Genomic DNA, 24,230 nt, shown 5'->3' with positions numbered 1-24,230 from the left:
GCCTGATCTTTGTCCTGAAGGACCAGAGTCAGGCGGCGGAAAAATAGGTCACAATGTTCAGGAGAAACCCAGGAACTACAGAGGTCAAAGTTGACTGTAAGCTCTCGTTTTTCAATATTTTAGCATCTACACTGCTCATAAACCTAGTGTTGTTTGGTGTAGTTCCTGGTGCAAATATCTTGGTGTTATTGAAATAAGACAAAACTCACTTACATGTGACTTTTCAGCCAGAAACAGGAGCTTGATTCAAGTAAATAATTCCTTAATATTGATGAAAAAGTTCTAGTTTCATTGACAGATTATTTGACTTGTAACAAGATATTTTTTTCCCCATTTTATAGGTGAAACAATCTGCCAGTGAAAGAAATGTGTTTTCAACAGTATTAAGGAATTATTGACTTAAAACAAGCTCCTATTTCTTGATGAAAAGTTACTTGTAAGTGAGTTTTGTCTTATTTTAAGTGCAATCAGATATTAGCACTAGAAACTACACCAGAAATACTTGCAAAAGTGCAAAAGCTATGTCTGGACCAGGAAACCAACTATTTTAAATGAATCTGGTAAGAGTGGAAAAATATCCATCCAGACTTGCACCTGATAGATTTTCTACAAAGTCCAAAAGGGTTTTAAAGCAAATACTGAAGGGTGTGTATGAATACATTTGATCCAGTTTGAGTAAATTTGTATTTTGAAGGAAATGCTAACTTCTGTTTTAAAAGGAAAAAAAAAAGTAATTTAATTTGTACATGGTATCAAATATACCAAACATTTGCTCGTGTATGTAAACTTCTGATTGGTACCACATGTCAACGTCGACGTCCAGATGAAAGAGCAAATAATATGCTACAAGTTTGCTATCGTTTCACTATTTGAGTCATGCTGGTCAAAATTCGTCCGAGCGCAAAAGCTGGTAGAGTGTAATACAACGAGGGTTCTTGTGAGGGTGCGTCTAACACAAAAGCTTTTTTCCTCCCTTTTTTATAGAAAAATGTCACCAATGTCAAACTGAAACAAGGTTTCAAAATCTGGTTTCATAAACGAAACTGAACTAAAATCATAGCACGTCAAAACTGACCTAATCCGGTCAAAAAAATAATTAAAGATCCTTTCTGCCATATTCAGAAAGTTCCAGAAAAGTGTTTGAATCTTCCATGTACACAGAAACACTTAACACCTTTTAGTAAGATTCACACTGCAGCTGCCCATTTTCCAGAACACTAACTGGCAGATTCTGAATCTTTTAAAAAATAATCTAGTGAAATAAACAACATAAATGCCGTTTGTCCGATGTAAAGAGAGCTGAACATTGAAATATTTATGCTATATGGTGATGGAAACGTTTTCTAGGAGCCTACGACCTTGGAGAGTGGGCAGCTGCTGAGTGAGGTCAGTTAAAAAGACTAAAAACTAAACCTTCATGAAATCTTTTCCTTTCACAGGAATTGTGCTGAGGTTCGACTCTGATAGGACGGCGGCTACAACGCAGTGCCACATCTAAGCTCACAATCACACTCCTTCTGAACAAAACCAAAATGTGCAAGTCTCAATTTTCTGCAAGGTGTTGTTTTATGAAGCAATCTTTTCTGGCCTCTTGAGCAACGCGCTGTATTTCAGAGGCACTTCGTCCGTCTTGAGCTGCACGTCCACCACAGAGAAGATGGAAATTACCTGGGGAGAAAAAAAACAATACCATCGATTTGCTTCCATGTAATCTTGATGCATCTTTGCTTTTACGCCAACTGACTCAAATACAAGATAAAATGAAAAGACGTCACGCACCGATCGACTTTTTTCACTTCCGATGCGATAACTGAAGTTTAGTATCGGCCGAAACCGATCTGACACAGAAAAACAACTCGAAATTGACTTGACTTAAGTTTCTTTTAAGCAGACATACATATGTAATAAATCCCAAATTAATTTAATAACCCTGCACCAGAACAGGACGCTTAAATACTCCAACAGCTTCACAAGTTTGGTCAAACACGTAAAAACAACTTTAATTTGTTCAGTCAGTGCAATTAGGAGTAGAACCGCCAATGTAAAATAAATAATAAAGAAACTGAAACTGACAGTCGGTTACATAATCATGAAACGTAAAAATAAACTGCAACAAACTTTCTTTCAAATGGTTCAGAAAGTTAAATTAGGAATTGCAAATATAGTGTAAAATAAGTAATAAAGCATGACGTCGCTCAGAGCAAAATGCATAGAATTAGACTGAATAGATTTGCCCTTATGGATCGGACACATTGTCACCAATACCCGATCTACAATTCCTTTCAGTATCTGGAACAATATCGATATTAATATCGGATCGATACAAATACTAAAATCGGATCGGTGCATTTTAATGAAAACATCACTGTTTGCTCCATGAAAGAATCACATTTTTTTTAAATTAAATGCAGATAAAAAAAATAAAAAAAAGAATCACACTCCTTTATGTAACTGGTTTCCTGAAGAAGCCTATATGTTGTTCAAGAGCAATATTTGTGTTTATGGGGCTATGATTGCTGTGTCATATGATTGCAGTCGTACAGTTACCTAGAAAGAATGCAAAGTAGCTATAAATACTGTTTTTATCATTACTTTTATCATTATCACATTAGTGCCACACAATATTGCTCATTTATAAGCTGTCAAAATGTACAATTTGTCAGGGTCCTGAAACAGTTCAAGGCTAAAAGTGCCATTTCTTTGCTTACAAATGTAAATAACAGGGTGTAGATTTAATAAAAATGGATTTTCTCATCATTCGTTCCTTTGGACCTTTAACCTCATCAAGAAATCAGATTTGAACCTTTGAACACGACGCCTAATAACCTACCATTTGCAGTTTTCTATGCGGGTTTACTAATGCTAAGCACGTTAACTGTCAATATAAGAGACAAAGCTCTATAATTATTTTACTGAAGTATTTAATCATGCTTTTATCATCTTCATATTAAAAGAAGAGAAATTCAAATAATCAAAAATTGGCATCGGAAGGTAAAAGCCATAAAAATCTTTAGTGGATATCTAAACTCTAACATAATTTGTAATAAAACAATCAACATCTTAAAGATGTAAATAAAAAGAAATCATGAAGTAAAATATGAACATTACAGAGTTAAAGAGTGAAAATTATGAGCCAACAATCTGAACATTTGTTCAAACTTCTTAAAATGAGTCGTGTTACTGACACTGCGAATACAAAAATATAAAATGTTATGTTAAATAGCGTAATAATGTAAAAACTTAAATAATAAACAACTTTTTTTCTTTTTTACTGTTTCTTATCTAATCTAATTCCTAAAGACAGTTAGTTCAACTTATCTAAAGTTGCAGCAATAGTTTAATATTTTTTAACTTGACAGTTAAAGTTGATCTAACTTAACAGAGTTGAAGCAGCAACAAGGAAACTAGACTGACTCAAGTTGAGTCAGCAAATATTTTGTTGACAGAGTATATTTCACTGACAACCAGAAAACCGATGATATTAGAAACTCTAAATGTGTCTGTGTGGTTCTCACCTGCTCTACAGGGGGACTTTCTTCATCGTCACTCGTCCAGACCAGCACGAGCTGCGGGACCTTCTCCACCTTCCGGTAGCGGTACGAGTCCAAGCCCGCGATGGACTGACAGAGAAGAGAAATGATTTAAAAACCGCTCCATAAAACACCACTTATTACTGTAAAAATGACTCGCTGGAAGGTTTTACAGGCAATGTGTGAAAGAAATGGTCGTAATACCATCTCAAAAAAAAAAAAAAAGTTTAAAGAAAGTGAAATCTGGACTTAAAAATAATACGCAGCAAAAGCACATTTTTTAAAAATTGGGATTAAACCAGTATGAGTGATGTTGTTTGAGCTGACCTTGCAGTAGATGCGTTTCTGGACTCCGTATTTGATAACCAGAACGTCAAAGGACTTATCCAGCACACCCATCACCATGGCGTTGGACTCCAGTGGGCCACACTCCTGTGGAGCAAAACAACAAAATACTTACAACGCATGGACATGAGGACATTTATTTTAACACCCATTTCACTGCTTTACATCAGCACACTGCAGGGATCGATGAAGCATTTGGGCTGAAGAGTGAAAATAATTGAAAACATTATTAGGTCGTGCCTGAATTTGCCCTAAAGCGCCATAGGATGTATGCTGGACTCCATTTTATCTTCCCGAATAATGATTATATTGGCTACAGAAGGTCCACCTTAGTGTACTGGGCTATTTGATAAGCATGGTGGCGGAATGCATGGTATCATTATCATGCTGTTAATGTGTTGCACTGCCAGTGGTCCTGATGTTTTGCACAAAATAGTTTAAATATTTAACTCAATTCAATAAAAAAAAAAATTAAGACGGAAATTGTGGCCGTGCTAAAAAAAGTCAAAAAGCCGTAACATCATGAGAAGAGAGTCATAATATTACGAGAGTAAAGTCAATGTTTCAAGAATAAAGTTGAAACCAGAAGAATGTCGTATTATTATGACTTCATTCTCATAACTCTATGACTTTACTCTTGTAAAATTATGATTTTATTCTCAAAATTTCAGTTTTGAAGTTTGAAGTACAATAATTTTTTGATTATCGTTTCTTTAATGGAAATCAAAAACTTCACGTCGCCCACCTTCACAAACACTCCGAAGTAAAGCTCAGAGCTGAGCTCCTGCACTTTCTTGGACAAAGTCTTCTTGTCGTTGCAGTGCAACGCCCGTATTTGGACTTCCTCTGTCGACAGGCCCAAACGAGGCCCGAGGTCTGTGTGCAAACGTTCAGCAATGAAAAACAAACATTACAAACAAGGCGGATAAGGGAAAAGCACGTGAAGACGATAAAGGAGAAACAGTGGCAGACAGAAAACAAAACAAATGCATCGGGTGATCTGGAGGTCTGGGTGTGTTTTTCTGTCCCTCCTTCAGACAACAGAGGCAGCCATTCATATATTTTTCTTTGCGTCGTTTGTGGGACGTACTCAGAGACGCCGCCAGCAGCCGGTGCACGATGATGTCAGGGTAGCGCCTGATGGGCGATGTGAAGTGTGTGTAGAGGGGAACGTTGAGAGCGTAGTGCTGAAAATGTTCCCTCTGCAGCCTCGTACCGGTACAGAAGTACAAGGCCAGCTGAGGACACAAACAGCACACATCATTACTGCGTCTTCCTTTTTATCAGTAATGTTAATGGTGATGGAGCCATGTTGGAGAAATGTTCATTTAGAGCAAAAACACTTAATGAAATACTCATTTTTCATTACACAAAATGTTTTTCCTCCCTTTTAAAATCAGTGTTTTTTTTTTAAAGTAACAATTTTGGGTACTTGTGACAGCCTTACATGAATCTAACTGAAGCATCTGTTAATTGAAGCTTTAAATTGTTAGTGAATCGATGTTCTAGTTAATAATCTGAGACTTTCAGTTTCACTTGGGTCTAAATATTACGTGACACAGATGGGTCCATCTCTTTCATGTCTGGAAGTGATTCATATTCATCTTTAGATAAAAAAAAAAAAAAATCAATCTATAAAGCTCACTGTTGCATCTAGGCGCGGACTTTTGGAGGGCAGCAACTCTCCATAGCAACCAATACCTGCCATCAATACCGAGCGGTTGTCACAGAGCAATGCTGGGAAAATTAAAAAAAAATTTTTTTTTCTGTCCTACCATCACAAATGTAAAACATGGAGTTTGTGTGCTTTGGTTCAAGTTTTCCTATAAAGTAGCCTTTGGAATGAAGCTGCTTGTTTATGCCAATAATAAAACACTTAAATGAAAGAAGAATGGTGATTTGTTCTGACCTGCATGGGTCTGGAGCACATGTTATTAAGGACTTGTCTCCTGTAAACCGAGTACTCGTCATCTCCATAAATGGCACAGAGGCTCTTCTGTTGGGTGGAGAAACACCGGAGACATTTTACTGACCATCATCAGACAGATTTAGCTCATTCAGAAAAAATTAAACAACCGAATAGGTTTTCACCAATTCTTATTTAAAAAGCAAAGCTACTGACGTGTATGGTTCCTGCAGAGGTGAAGTCCATGTTCAGGCCCAGCTGGTTGCACAGAACCTCCAGCTCCTTCACCAGCTTGGCTTTGGGCGGCGGGTGGCGCCGCAGCAGCGCCAGCGTAGGGAACGCTCTGTAAATGTGGGTCGCTGTGGCCATGTTAGCCAGCAGCATGAACTCCTCCACCAGCCTAAAGCAACAAAACAAGACTAATTCAGAGATGTCTCTCCAAAAAAAAAAATTACAATTTTCCAAATATGAGGAGAAAAACAATTTGTGATGTTTGAACAATGAGTTCAATAGAGGATTCTCACTTGTTGCAGTCTCTGTATTCGTAAATGTAACAACCTTGGGGCGTCATGGTCTCTTTGTCAAGTGTGAAAGAAAGTTTCGGCTGAAACAAACAGAACATGAAACACACAGTTGGATCTGGGTTTGGATGATTGACTTCTGCCTCAATAATGGGTCGCTTTATTTAACTGCATAAAGAAATTTCTTGGGAGATTAGAGCTGGGACAAAAAACATCAAGGGTTGAGAATGTTCTTGCTCCACATGGCTACTGTTGAAGCCAACAGTGAAATGCGCTGACCTGGTCCAGTCTAAGAGCGCCCCCTAGAAAGCGTTGAGCTCGAAGGTTCTTGGCAATAGAGTGCAGGTGGAGCACGGCGTGGTGGATCTCGTCGACGGTGTGCTCGGCGTCGATGGGCGGAAGCTCGTCGGGAGGGAATAACCTCTCGGGAGCCTCGATCAATCGCTGAGCGTCGTCGTAGCTCAGCTTCACGCAGGAGTGCATGACCGAGCGGCCGAACCACTCGTCCAGGATCTAAAGTCGCAGGTTACGTTTGGTTTAATTTAACATTGTCAAAAACGCACTTTTGTTTTTAACCGAGGCAGGAACCATGTTTTCGTTCACGCATACCTTTCCCTCGGGTGTGAGTTTCCAGATGACGGAGAAGGTGAGTCTGTCGGTGAGAGGATTCAGGCTGCACAGCTCCTCGCACAGCAGCCTGGGCAGCATGGGCACCACCTTAAGCAAAGTCAGTTGTCGTTTGTCGTTTAGCGTGAAAAATTTCTACATCGTGGGAAGAATTTTGCTTAACCGTTTTCTGAATAAAATTTAAATTAATGTTACATAAATAAAAAAGAACCTGACGGTGTTATCAGAAATGTTACTTTTACTATTTTCATCGCTTCCATAAGAGCGTCAATAAATGTCAGTTAATTTGAAATTTTGATTAAACCCGGGTTATAATGTGCAATTTAAATCACACTGCCTTAATAAGTGGCATCCTGAAGAAGCCTATTTCAAATGGAAATGTTTTTTCAGGAACAGTATTTGTGTCGCTAAGCGGTTACCTAAAAAAAAAAGTAGTAAATTGTTTTTTCTTGCAATTTTTATAATTATTGCAATAGTGTCACAAAATATCGTGATAAAAGTCATAAGTCCATATCGCCCACCTCTACACCAAAACCTCAAATAGAATAGAGAATTTAAAAAAAATAAATAAATCAAAGAATAAAAAAGTCCAGTAAAACCATCTCACTCCAACAAATACACAACCAATGTCTCTGACGGACCTGGGTTCACTGCATACTAACCATTTGAACGAGATAAACGCTGGTGGCTCTTTGGGAGGCCATGTTGTCAAGCGAGGTGCCTTCCTTCACAAAATAGCTGACGTCAGCGATGTGAACTCCGACCTCAAAGTTGCCTGGGATTAAAAATTGCCTTTTAACTCTGCGTGCTTTCAGTATCACACACAAGCTGGACAGAAAGTAGATAAGTGGAGGAGAACTGAGAGAGTTTGTGAAAGAGCAAAAATGCTAATCTTTCTCTGGTAATCAGCCTTCAAATATGGTGTAGCGTGGAATTTATAACGTTGTGCTTCAATTGGTGTCATAAAAAAAAAATACAAGGATATTTCACATTTTATTAAGATGAACATATTTAAGTTCTCGGAGCTGCAGTTTCCAAGCTTCCCCTCTCATGCGACTCCCCCACTCAGCTCCTTCAGACTAGCCAGCAGCAATTAGTAAACACCTGGTAGAACTGAACATCTGCTGAGTTCATTATAGGAGCTACTTCTCAGTGCAATGCTGGTAAAAACGTTGCTAAACGGTTGATAGAGGAACCATGTTGTGATGACTTCCTGAAAGTAGAGTTTCAAAAAGTCGTGTTTGCTATATAGCATTTTTATAACAATTCAAGGTAAAAGCTTCTTGATAGTGCTATAAAATGTGCCTAAAAATACATAAAACTGTCTCTTTAAAAAAAAAAAGGGCTTAATTTTGGTAAATGCCATCATACCATGAAAACCTGGCATGTTTACTGAAGCTCATCTTACAGTGAGAATCTCATATTGACTCATGCCTGGTTATTATTATGAGAAACATTTTACTCTTTTCAGCTTACTTCTATGCAATAGGTCACATCTGTCCATCTGTGACTGAATTGTATAATAATAAATAGTCTAAAGCAAACAGATTGAAACTGTAGTTTCCTCTTAAAGGGGCTAACAGAGTGTGATGGGCAGCAGCGTACCGTCTGGGAGTTGTTTACAAGACAGGGCGTCGTCCAGGTCTCTGGCAGTGGCAGGATCGATCGTGAAGATACACTCCTTCCTAAAAAATATATATATATATATTTATATACAAGTAATATACATGTATGTATTCAACATCATGAGTCATATTCCCAATGAAAACAGAATTTGGGGTTCTACCGGAGGTCCCTCCTCTTTTCAATCTCCTCTGGTGGGATGGTCCACGGGAGCGTCTTAGGAAGACAGTCCAACACCTCTTGTGGGAACTCTGAAAAATCCACGTTGTACTCGATCATGATTCCTTCCGTCTCCGGCTCAATCTCTCCTGCTTGACCCAGGGTCTTAGCAAGTCGGCTAAAAGGAGAGAATAAAAGAACGAAAACAAAAAGATTAAAAAAATAGTAGGTAGAGCTTTCGAATACCAACAAGTTCCTTGCCATCATCTCAAAGTGATTCCTCACCCTTCGGCAAAGTTGCTGTCGGCTGCCCAGTCGGTGATCTGGCAGATCAACAGGGTCTTGGCGAAGTCGCCCGGGTTGGCTCTGAACTCTGCGGGACAGTCGTCGAGTTTGACGTTTATTCGTGGCACCCGGTGGTCTACGGGAGAGAACATGGCGAAGGGCTTGTCTGGTAGGAACTTCAGATGGCCTGTGACGGCTCGGGAGTGTTTTCTCTCAACGATGTAAACCACCTGGTAGATAAAGGTACAGGACTCTGAATTAATAAACTACAACTTTACTGACCTTGGGTAAATGTTGGCCACCTGCCAGAAGAAGCAAATTCATCTCTTTAAGACACACAATGATGCGAGTTTCCAATACAAATGTGCACAAAATACTGTCAAAATTCTGCTAATGTCAAAAAACAACTAACTAACTAACTTTGATACAACTGAAAGACAAAAATCACCTCATTTAGCACAAAATCCCTTGTCAAAAAAAAGTGTGCTTTTTTAAAAAATTATTCTCGTATTTCCATTAAGCAAATTTATTCTTGTGATTCCAATTTGCACAGTCACTAGCTGCTGAAAACGCAGCTAATGACGAGGATGATAAGGGAGGTAAAAAGATCCAGAGCTCACTGTGAGAGAACTCCTCCATAGTCAACATAGCAACCATTAGACGCTGTATATGCAGGAAAGCAGCTTTGGACTCCAGGTGATTATGGCATAAAACAAAGCATAGACATAAAGAAAACTCCTCCTGCCAACTGAAAGGTACAGTGGAGGATTTATGATCCTGTGGGCAAGTTCCCAAGCCTTTGAGCCCAGTGTAGAGGAGAACCCAGGAATCAGGACTGAAAATAAAAGTCTTTGCAAAGGGAATGTTTGTTCTCTTGGGAGGAACTAAAACACGAAGAAAGAAGCCAATGTAGGAAACCCGACGTACTTTAGCCGTCTTTTGGAGGATATCAGCGTTGGCTCGGGATGTTGAAGGATCTTCCAGATGTTCCCCTGAGACAAGATGAAAGTACTAGTACGAGTGTCGTAGTACACGCTTACAACAGACACATTATTTCTTTTACTGCAGCTGATTTGCACATGATCCCACTTCTCCACAGTACCGGTGTCAGCGCAAGAGACATCAGGACGGTTCCTAAGCAGTTCCTCCGGGTCGTTCGACTGGTCCTCGGCTCTGACATTAGGACTCGGGCCGTGCCCTGCGCTCTTCTGGGCCGTTCGCAGCACATGCTCCATCTGTGTGTCCGACTCACTGGTGCCGTCGCAGTCGGTGTCAGACTTCACCACCTGCAGAGACAAGTGTTCAACCTTTTTCAGCAATGGAATGGACTGGAGTGTTTAACCGAACACTGGAGGATGTTAAAACCTTAATGTGCTGTTGAAATTTATGAAAAAATGTGGGGCTGTGGCAAAGTTATAAAAGAATAACATTTAGTAACTTTTATATTCCATATTTATTGCGCTTTCTAGCTAGTTTTGTAACATCATAAAATATTTATTGAGGTAAATCTCCTTACCAACTTTTAACCAATTAACCATTGTGTTTTTCAACCAAAGAAGTCGATATTTTGTGTAATACTAACTACTGCTGATCGTATTCAATGTGTCAGTGGTGGAAATTAGGACCCAACTGATGTAAAATTATATCTGTATCCTCATTTCAGATTCATAGCCTAGTTAGCTTAGCCATCAGTGCATGCAACCACTTTGGTCGTGTTGTGATTGAAGTGGCTTATGATAAACACACGGTTTCTGCAGGATTCACCAACTCAAATTTAACACCTTGTTGGACCATTGTGAATGAAATGTAAGACCTGAATCACAACAAATGTACAATAAATACAGAGATTAATTTTGTAAAAAAATGTTTTACAGTACTTTAACTAACCCGTGATGAAAACAATAAATATTAGCAGCTACTTAGCGCAACCGCCTTGAGTCACAGAACGCAATGAAGATGTCTGCCTGACAGAAAAGTCCCGCGAGAAGAAGCTCCCCAGAAAACGACGAGTATATAAGAGATTAAATAGTTCCGTCACAACAAAATGTAACAGCTATGATTGACGTATTAAAGGTCAACATAAAAAATTCATTTTAGATCAATTTTAAACTTTTTAAGGATGCGCAGACACCCTGATAAGTTCAGCTGGTGAAAAACAAACTCACAAGTTTATTAAATTCAATCATCCTCCATCAAAACCATGTTCTGAGTCAAACAAAAATCAACCATAAATCAACATTTTAATCGCACAATCACCCCAATGACCATCTACATTTTTTAAATAGTAAAAGGATCACTGTTAGTCACTTGAGGTTTCACCTTCCACTGTTCCCGAGGGAGAATCTGAATCACCACTATGTCTCCGTTAAGCGCCCTGTTGCGGGCAACGACTCCGTCCAGGAATAGATCACGCGCGTCGTCCTGGAAACATAAAAACATGGCGCTGGTTTTCTAACCGCCTTCGTTTAAACATAAAGGATCCAAACTACACTGTAGTTCGGGGTCGTACTATGAAGAGGTTTGCATTTGAACTTACAGGAGACGGAATAAAGGCTTCATTGTAATTCTTGGGATTGATTCTTAATTGTCCCTGGAGAGGAAATAGAAAGAAATTACTCAAGCACATCAGTTAGAGATAAATAATCTCTAGTTGAGAAGAAATGCAGTGGGGCGATAGTGCCACCTTTTTGCGGCTCATACCTGGTAAAGCTCTCCTCTTTTCAGGCCATGGGAAACCTCCTCCAAGCTCATGTAGGACTCAAACACCTGCTTCTTTGATCTCCCGTCTCCTTTGTTCTTACCTTTCGCGCCTAGAGAATTTACTCCTGTAGCCGAAAAAGATTTCACTCAGGGACATACTGACCTAATAGTGACAAAGAAGATTTTTCTTTTAAGCAAGAAGGACCAAGAAGTCTCCTAGAACTAACCTGCAGGCTGCTGAGGTTTACCCTGTTTTGGTTTAGGACTCGGTGTTTGAGGATCAGCGGATAATTTTAAAACTGCCTCCCTGTTTTTCTCCTCCTCTGGTTTCTTCGGTTGGTTTTTTTTCTTCGACTTCCTCCCTTTCTCTTGCTCCTGCTCGCTTGCACCAGCGTTCGTTGTTGGGGTCTGAGGCCCGGCATAGACCTCGGCTGCCTTGAGGCCAGCGTTTTTGTTTGGATCATCCCTTTTCTTTTGCTGTTTCTGCTGTTTCTTTGGGCCGTTGCTTCGCGAACCGGCAAGCTCCTCGCCGGATTCGATGTCTCCGTCCTGGCTGGTGGTGGTGTCCCTCCTCTGGCCCCGTCGTCGTCGCTCACTCACACCTGGCTTCCTTTCGCACTCCTGCTGGTCACTATGACTGCTTAACTTCTCCATATATAAGGACAGTGAGCTCTCTTCCCCTTTCTTTTTTGAGGAGGACGGAGAGAAGTCGCTTGAGTCGGGGAACTCGATCAGCACATGGTCCTTTTTTTGTTGTGGCAAGTTAAGCCTGTCGCTGTGTGCTTGGAGCGACGCGCTGGAGTCGTTTTCCTCTTTTTGAGTTAACGAGTCCTGTGCGTACTGTGCTAGATAGGAAGTGAACATACTGCTGCGGTGCTGGCTCAGCAGCCTGGCGTAGGCATCTTTTGGAGGAGTCGCCGCCGACTGATTCTGGCTGCGCCTCATCCCTCGATGCCGCTTGGTCTTGTTGGACTGCTGAGCAGGATCCATAAGACAGTCCTTAAAGGGGCTTTTTCTGCCACGACATGAAAACAATGAACAGTTGATATCTTGGTAGATGTCGAGCAAAAAATTAAAATAAAGTTTAAAAAACAATACAGGAGATAAAAATATTTAAAAAAGGGCAAAGACATTTACGCCAGAAAAACATAAATAACCACAAAACAAGGGTAAATGAAGATTACTTTCTTGAAGACAATTGATAATAATGCCAGTAAATTAAGATATTATTTTAAAGTAAATAATTATTCAAATCTAACTTGTCATTGTCAAACCGATATGCTTGTCGGATGTGCCTGTTGCACCTAAAATCGGTGGTATTTTATTGATATTGTCAAAACAATTTAATATCTAATGCAATGTGACTAGGATTGCAAACAATCGACTTACTATTAATTGTTGATTAATGGTTTATTAGATTAAAATTTGTTCCAATAGAACCCTCTGGTGCTCTTAAAAGACCAGGTCAATTGGACCTTGCAAGCTTTTTATTATTTTTGTGTGTGTGTGGTTTCGGGAAGTGACGGTCTGACAGGATACATGTCCAATCTGACATCTACCGCAAAGATGGCGGTGCCATGCCATTCCAGAACGGGAAAGAGAAACTGGTCCAAACAGAGTCGGTTTGGGAAACATAAACACTCAAGTTCCTTGAGTTTCACCTTAATAGCGCTCATTCAGCCGAGATGCATTGTGGAGCAGCGTAAACTTCTCATTCAAAAATTATTGATGTGCTACGAAGGTGAAGATGTGATGACAGAAAAGCAAAGGGCATAACAGAAAAATTTTATAGTTAACAAACAAAAAACATGATGCCATTAAGCAAGGTTGATTTTGAGGGTTGTTACAAGTTAATACAGCTGGTAAAATAAACATTTATGATTTTTTCCCCCCTGTAATTCCACTGACAAATTTAGCAAAAGTAGAGTGAAATGTGTGGCTTAAGATTGGACCACAAAAACACCTCAAAGCAACCGTCAGCACGGTGATAATTTGCCATTGTTTTGCCCACACTTGAGACAATCACGACCTTATAGGTAGAGCAAAGTCCAGTAGAGCCAAATGTAGGAGCCATTTCTCCTACTGGTGAAATCGGGTCATCAACATGACAATGAAAGTGGCCCAGTCAAAGCCCAAAACTAAACTTGATTAAAATGCTGTGGTGAGGCACTAGAGGGCTGTGCATTCAGTAAAATTGAGCAAACCTCAGTGTGATATAAAAGCCCTCCTGAATGATGTGGAAGACATGCAGGTCATTATTTAACCTTCATTCAGGGAAAATGGCAGCAGCTGTTTGGCTTGCTTTTGTAACTTGGGCACAATGAAGCTTGTGAACACCTGCTATTCATTTGTCATATTTAAATTCAAGAAAACACATTTAAAAAAATAGTTAAACATGGACACTGGACCCAATAAGAGCCAGTAAACACTACGTTTTAATCGCAGATAACACGAAACATTCACCATTTGACTAACTCCGGTTTAAATGGCTCTGTTAGAACTAGCCTTTGCTAACAGTTAGCAGTGAATGAGCTGCTTTAAACGTCAAATTGTTGCTTAAACCTTCACTGCCGACGTCTCTTGTCTGAGAGAAAATGACACGCTTTGCAGTAAACAAGAAGCGAAACAATGTAACGACTGTCAACGTGTCTGATAAAGATATTACCTCTCGCTGACTGTGATGTAGGTTATATGAAGCTAGCGTTTGTCGCTAGAACGTTACAATACCGTGCACTCACTTCCTCCGTCGTCATTGGTTGGTTACATACGCGCTGCATTTGAGTGCTTTGGAAAATGTAGGAACAGTCGCGAACGTCACATTTATTGTGCGACCAGTACCTGCTGCAAAGCAAACGGAAAAACTCAACTGCATTTAGGGCTATCTAGTCGTTAGATATCTGGTATATAGGTTTTGAAAAAGCAGTTAATATTAATACCTTCAGGACAATGACTTCAATGAGTCTCCCTGTGGTATACGTCATTAACCTCTAGATGGCAGCAAGTAATTATTTGACGGTCAGAAATTGGAGGAAAATATAGTAATTTGTGCGAGTTGGTTGTGTAAACAGCATATCGTGTGATTTGAAGCAAACGAACTGAATGAAAACAAATGCCAGGAATATTATCATATCAGAAATGTCTTTGTGTTAAAGTTGAATGGGTGGTGAAATCCGCAGAGTCTTCTAAGTTTATCGCCATATTAAAAATGGGAGATTCCAGCTTTGTTCTGGCGAGCACCTTCCACGCGTGACTGTTCCTCCTTCATCGTACGAGGCAACTTTGAAGGCTGTCAGCGTGGGTGTGCTTTTGAGTAAACACGAACTAGGTGTATGTGTGGAATCAGATGAGCCATCTGTGAGTATTATGTGAATCAGAATCCCATCTTGTAACTTTAAAAGAGACCCAGAAATGCTTGGAAAGCCCACACAAAAACATTTACACACACGGGTGATCTTTCTTTTTCATCCTCTTCTTTTAATTCGTGATATTTGAAATCCCACTCACTATGTATTGCAGCATTAGATTCATTCTGCATCTACATCTGTTCACAATAGCTAACATGTATTGTATAAATGAGCTTCAAATTAAGAATTGGTATTACAGATATTTGTACTGAAGTAAAGTGAGAGAAAAGAAATCCACAAACAACAAAAAAGGCCTTACAAATACAACCAATAAAGGGGAAAAAAACATAATTTGGCACCTTATAATATGCTGGTGATGGACACTGACCATTTGACATATTAGCGTTTGTAGTTTTAAAATGACTTGTGTTTACTCCTTCCTTCTAAACTAACATTTTTTTCAGTAACACACAATGTCTTACCAACATAACATTACCCCTTACACTTCACAACTTTAGTGTGCTTTATTGACATTTTCTGTGATAAACTGAGAAAAAGTGAAGCTAGCTAGCTAGCGAATAGATCTATCTATCTAGCTAGCTAGCTAGCTTAACTATTTCTCAGTTTATCACAGCTAGCTAGCTATCTAGCTAGATCACAGCTAGCTAGATAGCTAGCTTAACTTTTTCTCAGTTTATCACAGCTAGATAGCTAGCTAGAATAGATAGATAGATAGATAGATAGATAGATAGATAGATAGATAGATAGATAGATAGATAGATAGATAGATAGATAGATAGATAGAGATTTCGAGTTAATGTGAGCAAAAAAAAAGTGAATTGCTTTAGAGAAAACTGAAAGGAAATCATTTTAATCTTTTTTTCTTTGTTTTTCCATTATTTCTTGATGTCCTTTTTGCTCTTGTTAAGCAAAAGTAGTCTAAAGTAGTTTGGTAAACACCTCATTTTTAAATTTTTTAAAATTTTGCTCTATCTTCATATTTTATGGTCTAGTGCATCCTAAGGGGGGAAAAAAAAATCTCATTGAATATCATTCATTCACCTTAAGTTCAGCTTTGTGAGCACACACAGAGATAATTTTGTGTCATGTTTTACCGCAGAGACTGAAACTCTGAAACTTTAAAATCATGAAAAGTCTACGTTTGGTGAACAAAACACAACTTTGTGAGATCTGGAGGTTTAAAACAGCGTGTCTGAGCTTGGTTCGTCGATGTTCCGCTGCAGCTCACTGCACGGATACACCAGTGAAACATGGCTGCTGCGTGCAGGAAAACAAAGTGTCGCAGGAACAAGGAATGTGCTCTGCCCCTCTTCTGAGCAAAGCTAAAAGAACCTCTGGGAGAACGTGGGTGAAAGAACGGCCGCCTCTGCAAGTGTTGCGCTCGTATGGGCAAAAGTTGGAACACATGCAGATGAAGCAGCAAATTCCCATCAAATATTTATCAAGCCAGGGGAGGCAGCAAAGCCTTAAAAAAAAGAAGATAAAATGGGAAGCAGGGGCTGTCACTTTGCACTCTTCCTCACCAAAACTATGTTCTCTCTAAACCTTTGTATTATTATCCATTAGAAGATGATTGACTATTTAGAGCTGGGGAGTGTAACTTTTATTAAAAATATGTGTTTTTACATATTTATTAAAATTCTCTTTATGGCATGTTACATTTAATCTGTGAAAAAAAGCTCCTCCTCCTCCTCCCCATACCAACTGCAGAAATACACCACTCAGTCAGAAACAACCAATCACAGCCAGGAGGAGGGTCTTAGTGCTGTCAATCACTCTCATTCTCACCCCGTCCCATTCCTCTATGCCAGGGGTCTCAAACTCCAGGCCTCGAGGGCCGCAGTCCTGCAGTTTTTAGATGTGCCACAGGTACAAAACACTGGAATGAAATGACTTAATGACCTCCTCCTTGTGTAAATCAGTTCTCCAGAGCCTTAATGACCTAATTATTCTGTTCAGGTGTGGTGCAGCAGAGGTACATCTAAAAGTTGCAGGACTGCGGCCCTCGAGGACTGGAGTTTGAGACCTCTGCTCTATGCTATGCTAAGAATGCTAGCAGGCATTCGTAGCAGTAAAAAACTCCTCACTGCATTGTAATCATCAGGTTGCTGAAAGTGGCTAAGTCTTCACACATTTTAAGTCTGTAAATATAATATCAGAGAATGTTTTGTAGTTTTTCAACGTTTACATTGTTTGTGTATGCAGTACTGGCTCGAGTTCATGTAGTCTGATAAATGGTAAAAACCTGCATAGAGTCACTTTTAGGTTTTATTTGGTCCATCAGCCTTCAAAGTCTTCAAGTAATGGTGGATGTTTTTAAAATCCTTCAAAAGTACATGATTTAACAAATGCAGTGCCTTGTAAATTTATTAACACTTGTTGAGCTGCATAGAGTCACTTAAAGCTCCTCCTGCTTCTCCAAATACCAATGCTAGTTAGCATGCTAGTTAGCATAACCACTGATGTCGGCTAAACGATTTTCCTGGAAAGGTAAGTTGCTTCTCTGCCATTAGCACATTTAGCAGAGAGTACATGAGGTTTATTGACTTCACTAAGACCCTCCTCCTGGCTCTGATTGGTTGATTTTGATCTGGAGCGGTGCATTTCTTTAGCAATAGTATAAGGGAGGAAGTCGAGGTGCTTGATTTTTACAGATTATCTGACTAATATTATACTGTCATGACATAGTGACAGTTTTGACAATTATGTTTAATAAAAGAAAAAATATATATATTTCTGTAAAAGTGCAGATTTTAGGCAATCTGCACAAAAAAAAAAAGGATTTTGCAAAAACATTCATCATAGTTACCTGGTTAAAAAAAGGAACAACCAAAAAACAAAACAAAAAAACATGTCTGGCTCACGTATTTTTAATCACACTATCATATGCTGTAATTGTAGGCAGCAGTAGACTCACATGCCCAGAGAGGCTCGAGCCCATGGTGCAGCGAGGACTCCGTGCCATCACCTTCCAGTGCCATGGCAACGGCCTGCAAGTCACCCCGGGCGAGCTGCGCTCTTTAACGCCAATTCACAATCAAGGGCTGACTTCTGATCATCAGCAACCCAGAGAGCGTTGGAGCACCGTGAGATTGATGTGTGCATGCAGAGACACACACACACGCACGCACACAACTAGAGATAACACTGTCTCGGTTTTCTGTCAGGCAGACAGTCAGGTGGTGTGTGTGTGTGTGTTGGGACAGAAATAGGCAACACAGATTGGCATCTCTACTATCATGTGGCAAATAAATAAATGGCTAATCACATAACTTCCACCGACCACTTCTGTGTGTATAAATTACATCAGTGTAGCTGTTTATGCACTGAATAGCTGCTGTGGTAATATGTGGCCGTAATTTGATGTAATTGTCTTAATAGAGACATTACGCATCCGGACACAGCGTCATATTTTAAAGGACATTTTGAAAAGAGAAAATTTTTCCACCCTGTAGTAAATTAAAATAATAATATTAATAGGACACTAAAGCAGCACACTGCTTAATATGCCTGTTTTTTTTTTTGTTTTTGATTTGTTTTTTTCCTAAAAAGGACCTCAAAATCATATTATCGTGTTATGGACGAAAAAAATGATTTGACTTCCGATGTGGATTATTGAGTGTCAAACTGTCATTTTAGTAACTGACGCAAGAAATCTCATCTTCACCTCAAATCAAATCAGGAATTCAATGCAAAAGTGAACGTAACTTAATTTGTGTGTGCTGTTTTGTTTTTCAATCTAGAACAAATTGTCCTTAAGTTTATTGTTGTTATTATTACCTTTATTTAACCAGGAGAGTCTCAGCTAGATTAAAAACTTCTTTTTCAAAAAGAGTCCTAGCGAAGAGGCAGTAATTTAAAACCTGTGTGAAACCTCAGTTAAAAAAGAAGTTCCTCTACCGCCTCCATCTTCTGGTCAGCATCAACCAATCAGATCCAGAAGGAGTGTCTTAGCGCTGTCAATCATCCTTGTGAACATGTTGTATAATGTGCTAATGGCGGAGAAACAGGAAAACTGATTATCGGTGGCCATGCTAACTAAATTTAGCATTCGTGGCAGGCTCGGTTGTGGTAAACCAGCAGAGAGAAAGGGGGAAGGTTGTGAGCTACGCTACACAAGCATGATTGACAGCACTAAGACCCTCCTCTTGGCTTTGATTGGTTCTTTCTCACCCGAAGCAGTATATTTATGTGGATGATAGAAGAAGCACGGTGAGGAGGCAGAGGAGATTGTGGGTTTTTTTTTTTCACATGACATGTCATGACATAGTTATAGTTTAAACAACTATATAAAAACAAGACCATCTATAATAACACATACTGTGTCTTTAAGTTACTATAAAACGCAGATCCACAATAACTGCTTAAAATGCAAAAGATAAAAAAACAAAAAAGCCAGAAAGAAACCAGCAGTCCCATTTGAGTAATTTAATCGCAGGAAGAAAAAAAGAAATCTGCTGTTCTGTGAAGGCCTCAGAGGTTTGTTGGAGGACAATGGAGAACAAATTGCATCCAAAAGACAGAGGAACACAGCAGACAGGGGAGAGGTCTGAAGCAGGGTCAGGTCATAAAAACAACATCACAGACGTCGGAGCTCTCACAGAGCTCTGCTTGACGACCATGTGGAATATGAGGTGCTTTGATGAAAGCTGAATGCTCTGGCCTCCGTGCACATCCCCGTGTGAGGCAGAAAACAAACCCGGCCCATTGTGTTGGCATCGTGTTGGCACCACTGAGCTCAAGGCCAGACTTTTCTTTAGCAGGGAGGCAGATGTTCAGAGTAATTGGAAGCAGAATACAGAGGAAACTTGGAGGGGAAACTGAGACTGGGGCATAGATTTACCTAGACCAGAAGACAATGGTCCAAATCACTTACCTAGAGATACAATTACAATAGTTTTATTGAAAGAGAATGGAGCTCCAACTTAAAAAAAGACAGTCTTGAGCATCTCACTTCACTTCATTCAGTTTGAAAATGAATTCCTGTTTCTATTTGTCTCCGGTTCTCCACCAACAACAGCCTCCTCCTGTCTTCCCCCTCAGGGAAGCGGTCTACTCTCAGCACCGGACAGCTCCCACTGTGTTCCCACGCCCCGCCCACCTCTCCTGCAGACGCGCGCTGAGAAACAACCACACACATAAGACGGCGCGCGCGCGCGCGCACCGTGGGCGACGCTTAGCATCGCTAGGTTGTTTTTATTGGGAGGGGACTGAAGTTCGGGAACATTTCGGTGCCGCTCCTCTCTTCCACGGCACCACTCCGCTCCCGGGGAGAAGTGTTCGTAGATTTAACGGAGTTCCGAGGATTTTTTTTTCTTCTTCTCTTTTTTCGGACAGCCTCTTTATGAAAGTCTACGCTTTCCTTTGAAGCCCCAGATTAGAAGTGGTGGTGACGGGGATTCCTGTCGTAACTGGCGACGTAATGGCTATAAAATTCAGGACCTTCTGTGGTTTGTGTTCGACAAAGACTTTCTAATAGCAGCATTGAGAGACACCGAGAGAAAAAGAGAGGCAGAGAGAGAGAGGGGATTTGGCGATGAGCGCAGCTTGCCAGGTGCCCGCGGTGTCTCCTCTGCGCCTGTGAGGAACCACCATGGCTCTCATCCTCTTCGCGCTGCTTCTGCACACCGGGCTCGTTCTGGGATCAAACTACGGCTACGTGGAGTGGTCGGATAACGACAGGGACGAGAAGCACCCGCCGGCGGCGTTCAGCACGCAGAGCGTCAACAAGGAGCCGCCCCACCGTCCCACTCCGCACCCGCTCCAGCCGACGGAGCGCGCGGTGGTCGCGCACAAAATCGAGGAGGATCTCCCCCGGGTGGTGACGGCTTTCCTGCACACGGGAGACTCCTCGGCGCTGAGGCAGGTCAACTGCTCTCGGCGGTATGAGCTGAGCAGCCTGCGCGGCGGCCTCCACGTCGCCTCCCACTACTCCCTGCACAGCGTCCTGGACACGGTGGCGCACGCGACCAACTTCCTCAACATGATCCTGCAAACCAACAGGTCCCGCGAGCGAACCTTCCGCGGGGACACGGGCTGGTACCACGCGCTGGTTCAGAGCATCCTCGAGGGGGACCCGAAGATCCACCGGGCGGTGGTGACCCTGCACGCGGACGCGCCGACGACCCCCGGCCCCCACGTTTTCCTCCAGGCGACCAGGACCGGAAACGAGGTGGTGCTGCAGGACCTCTCCGGGTCCGCGCACCGCCGCCTGAAGAACAGGAGCCCGGAGTCCGACTGGTTCCACGACTTCAGGGACGGGAGGAGACCGCAGGCGCACAGCGGCGTCCCCGAGGGCTCGGGCTCCGGCGGCGGGAGTTACCTACTGAACAAGAGCCAGATCAAATGGTCCGCACCTTACCTGGAGTGTGAGCACGGGGCTTTCGTTCCGTACTGGCTGCTCACTTTGTCGGCTGGGTTTTATGGACTGAAAAGCAACTCGGCGCCAGAATTCAGGTGAGAGAAAAATGCAAAAATATTGTTTTATTAGTAGTAGCAATATTACTGGTACTATTATTCTAGACTAGGGAAGACGTGCGACACTTAATGAACACACTGCCAAATGTAACATGTCGCAAAAGTTTTCACACCACTTGGACTTGTTAACTTTCCGGCGCTTTAAGCACACACTAGTTATATTTTATTAGGACTCTTTTTATGTGAGAAATCAACACAAAGTAGTTTAAGAAATTGCAAAGTAGGAAGAAAATTAGATGTTGTTTTCAAAAGCTTTAACACCAAACAACCTGAAAAGTGTGGCGTGGTGTGGTGTGGAATCAACACACACCACAGGGTCTGGACAAACCATTTCCATACGTTGCATTAAGGAGCCGTGGGAATTGGAAATGTCGTTTAAAAGAGAAAATATGCACACAACCCCCCCCCCCCCCCCATGTTGTCTCTTAAGGTTCAAAATTTCATTTAGTTTCAAATTTTTTCAGTTTTAAATATGTTTTTAGCATAATTTTTTTAAATCGATTTTTTAAAATTTACATTATATTAGAATGTTATTACCTTATCAAAACTGTACGTGGAGTTTTACCTTGATTCTTTCGTGCTTGTTTGAGAAATCCTTGAATCTCCCATGGCAACCATTCAGCGGTAGAAAGATGATCCTCATCCTCAGAGCTTCTGATCTTCTGCCTCACAGAGCAACCCTCCTCCGCGACTGCCCCACTCAGCTCCTTCAGACTAGCCAGCAGCAATTAGCAAACACCTGGTGGAATTGCGGATCTGCTGAGCTCATTATATGAGCTACATTTCAGCGCAACACTGGTAAAAACATTGTTAAAGGGTTAATAGAGGAGAAATGTTGTGTTGACTTCCTAAAGGCGTAGTGTTGAAAGGCCAGAAGTTTCTTAAAGAGACAGAGGCTCAATTTAAAGGCATTAAATACGATGTCAAATTTTGTTTAAGTCATATTTGATACATACAGAATTTATTTTAGAACATCTGAATGTAACATAGTTACTTGATTGTGCTATAAAATGCCACTATGTGGCTGGAAAACACATAGTGCTGCCCCTTTAAACAAATTTGATGGCCTCAATTTTGCTGCATAGTTATCCTGTTGACAGATTCTCCCACCTGAGCCGCTTCTCCAAGATTATTTCCGGATAGTAACATGATAGAATGAGCCCAGGGACTCTGAACGTGTAACTCATTGCATATGCGACAATAAATAATGACAGTCGATGCAGACACGACCCTGCAGGTTTTTAGCCCTGTTAACAGATGGGAGTAAAGACATCTTCCCAGACGCCAGTAGACCCTCTTCATTTAACATTCCTACCTGTCAAAGCACAACTGTGCTGCCTATAATTTGATGAACACTAGAGGATTTATACAGCGTGTCTTTATGAAGGCGTCAAGCTTAGCTGGTTGTGGACGACGGGGAGGAAGAGCAGAAGAGGGAGGGCAGCACTTACACACAACTGGCTCGTATTTCAAGCCGCCAGTCTAAGAGCGTCTTGAAACAATCGATACAATCATGAATAAACGATGAAATATCAGCAATTCAGAGCCACTGTCTGCTGCATCAGTGAGCAGAGGTGTATCCTTCACTTGTCTGTGTCAGTATAATAATTTATGATTAGTTACAAAGTAATCTCGGCCAAATACTTTGATAAGTATTAAAGATTATTGTGGCAGTAGTGGCCTGTTTTTTGGTGTTTCAGACAGAAAACAGGCAAAGAAAAGATAAATTTTGGCCAATATTAACAATCGATATCTTTTACCACCTTGTTGTGGACAGTGAAAGTAAAAACTATAGTGATGCAGCAGAGGATTGTGGGTAGTTTAAGTGAAGCAGAAAAGCGATGGTGAAGAGGGCAGTGTGGTTGTTTTTTCCACAAGTTGTCAAAAAGGGTAGTGAAATATACACAATATTGGTAAATACTGGTTATCGGCCGTAAGAACAATATTAAAATCACATATCAATATCGACCAAAATTTTTATATGGCTGCATCCTTAGAAGAGAGGAAGAAATGTGGCAAATGTCAGGAGTCGAGTCAAATCAAAATCAAAATGCAGACAAGAAGACAGAATGGTCATAGATTTTATAATTGAAGAAAAAACATACAAAATGGTAGTGAAGGTGGAGAAACAGGATGACATGGAGCCAACTGGAGTTCAATTGAGAGACCAGTGGAAGAGCTTTGTTTCAATTTACCACAAAATTGCGTGAGTTGAAATTACAAACAATAAATTTGCTTAATGGAAACATGCCAATTCTGGAAAAAAAAAGCTAAAGTTTTTTGATAAAAAGTTGTTGCGCTATAATGAGATGGCTTTTCAGCCGTGTTGAAATAGATATATTTAGCAAAACTCTTTTGGAAACACCTTTTTCACAAGTCATCTGATCAACAGCCGGATGTTACTACTGGTGAAAATGATGAAGGAGACAACAGGAAATAATAGGTGGATGATGGTTTGTTTTCGTTTTTTTTGGACAATGTGCAGCTGGCTCCAGCAGAGCTCTCACAAAATGTTGTGTGTCATTTGAACGTGTTGAATCCATAGCTCTTCTGTAAAATCACAGACTACACTTGCATACATAGCCGCTCCAAAGAATAAGGCAATTGTCACTCCAACGCCTGAATAAGACACCAACGTTTCCTCTGATGGCTGAAATATGAATATATTTCATGTAAGTGTTTACATCTATCG

At 40.7% G+C, this 24,230-nt stretch overlaps 2 protein-coding genes across 2 annotated transcripts in view; one reads left to right on the top strand and one right to left on the bottom strand.

Moving 5' to 3' along the window:
- Positions 1-397: 397 nt before the first annotated feature.
- Positions 398-14,465, bottom strand: dis3l2 (DIS3 like 3'-5' exoribonuclease 2). Its single transcript, XM_032566267.1, has 21 exons — positions 14,362-14,465; positions 11,924-12,711; positions 11,697-11,821; positions 11,533-11,586; positions 11,316-11,417; positions 10,099-10,282; positions 9,924-9,988; positions 8,997-9,226; positions 8,716-8,889; positions 8,535-8,614; positions 7,592-7,704; positions 6,912-7,019; positions 6,582-6,815; positions 6,306-6,385; positions 5,998-6,181; positions 5,785-5,871; positions 4,966-5,113; positions 4,621-4,751; positions 3,858-3,962; positions 3,516-3,620; positions 398-1,668 (listed from the first exon to the last, which is right to left on the bottom strand). The coding sequence occupies exons 2-21, from the start codon at positions 12,684-12,686 to the stop codon at positions 1,567-1,569; spliced, it is 3,174 nt and encodes a 1,057-aa protein (XP_032422158.1). The 5' UTR covers positions 12,687-12,711; positions 14,362-14,465; the 3' UTR covers positions 398-1,566.
- Positions 14,466-20,654: 6,189 nt separating this feature from the next.
- gpr158b (G protein-coupled receptor 158b) overlaps positions 20,655-24,230 on the top strand; it is a 78,975-nt gene continuing 75,399 nt past the window's right edge. The window contains exon 1 of the mRNA XM_032566265.1: positions 20,655-21,517. Within this exon, the coding sequence (XP_032422156.1) occupies positions 20,655-21,517 (863 nt within the window). The remainder of the gene's footprint in view (positions 21,518-24,230) is intronic.

The sequence above is a fragment of the Xiphophorus hellerii genome, chromosome 6 (genome assembly GCF_003331165.1).
Source record: "Xiphophorus hellerii strain 12219 chromosome 6, Xiphophorus_hellerii-4.1, whole genome shotgun sequence".
Taxonomy (NCBI): Eukaryota; Metazoa; Chordata; class Actinopteri; order Cyprinodontiformes; family Poeciliidae; genus Xiphophorus; species Xiphophorus hellerii.
Note: the sequence above shows the minus strand (reverse complement) of the source record. Positions and strands in the feature narration are given on the sequence as shown.

Bases quoted from the DNA above. Each gene is read 5' to 3' on its own strand.
- dis3l2 (XM_032566267.1), bottom strand. From the start codon at position 12,686: ATGGATCCTGCTCAGCAGTCCAACAAGACCAAGCGGCATCGAGGGATG. The intron at 3,621-3,857 runs GTCAGCTCAAAC...CTTCTCTGTCAG, and splicing joins AGAAACGCATCTACTGCAAG to TCCATCGCGGGCTTGGACTC. The intron at 1,669-3,515 runs GTGAGAACCACA...TTTTCTCCCCAG, and splicing joins AAAGTCCCCCTGTAGAGCAG to GTAATTTCCATCTTCTCTGT.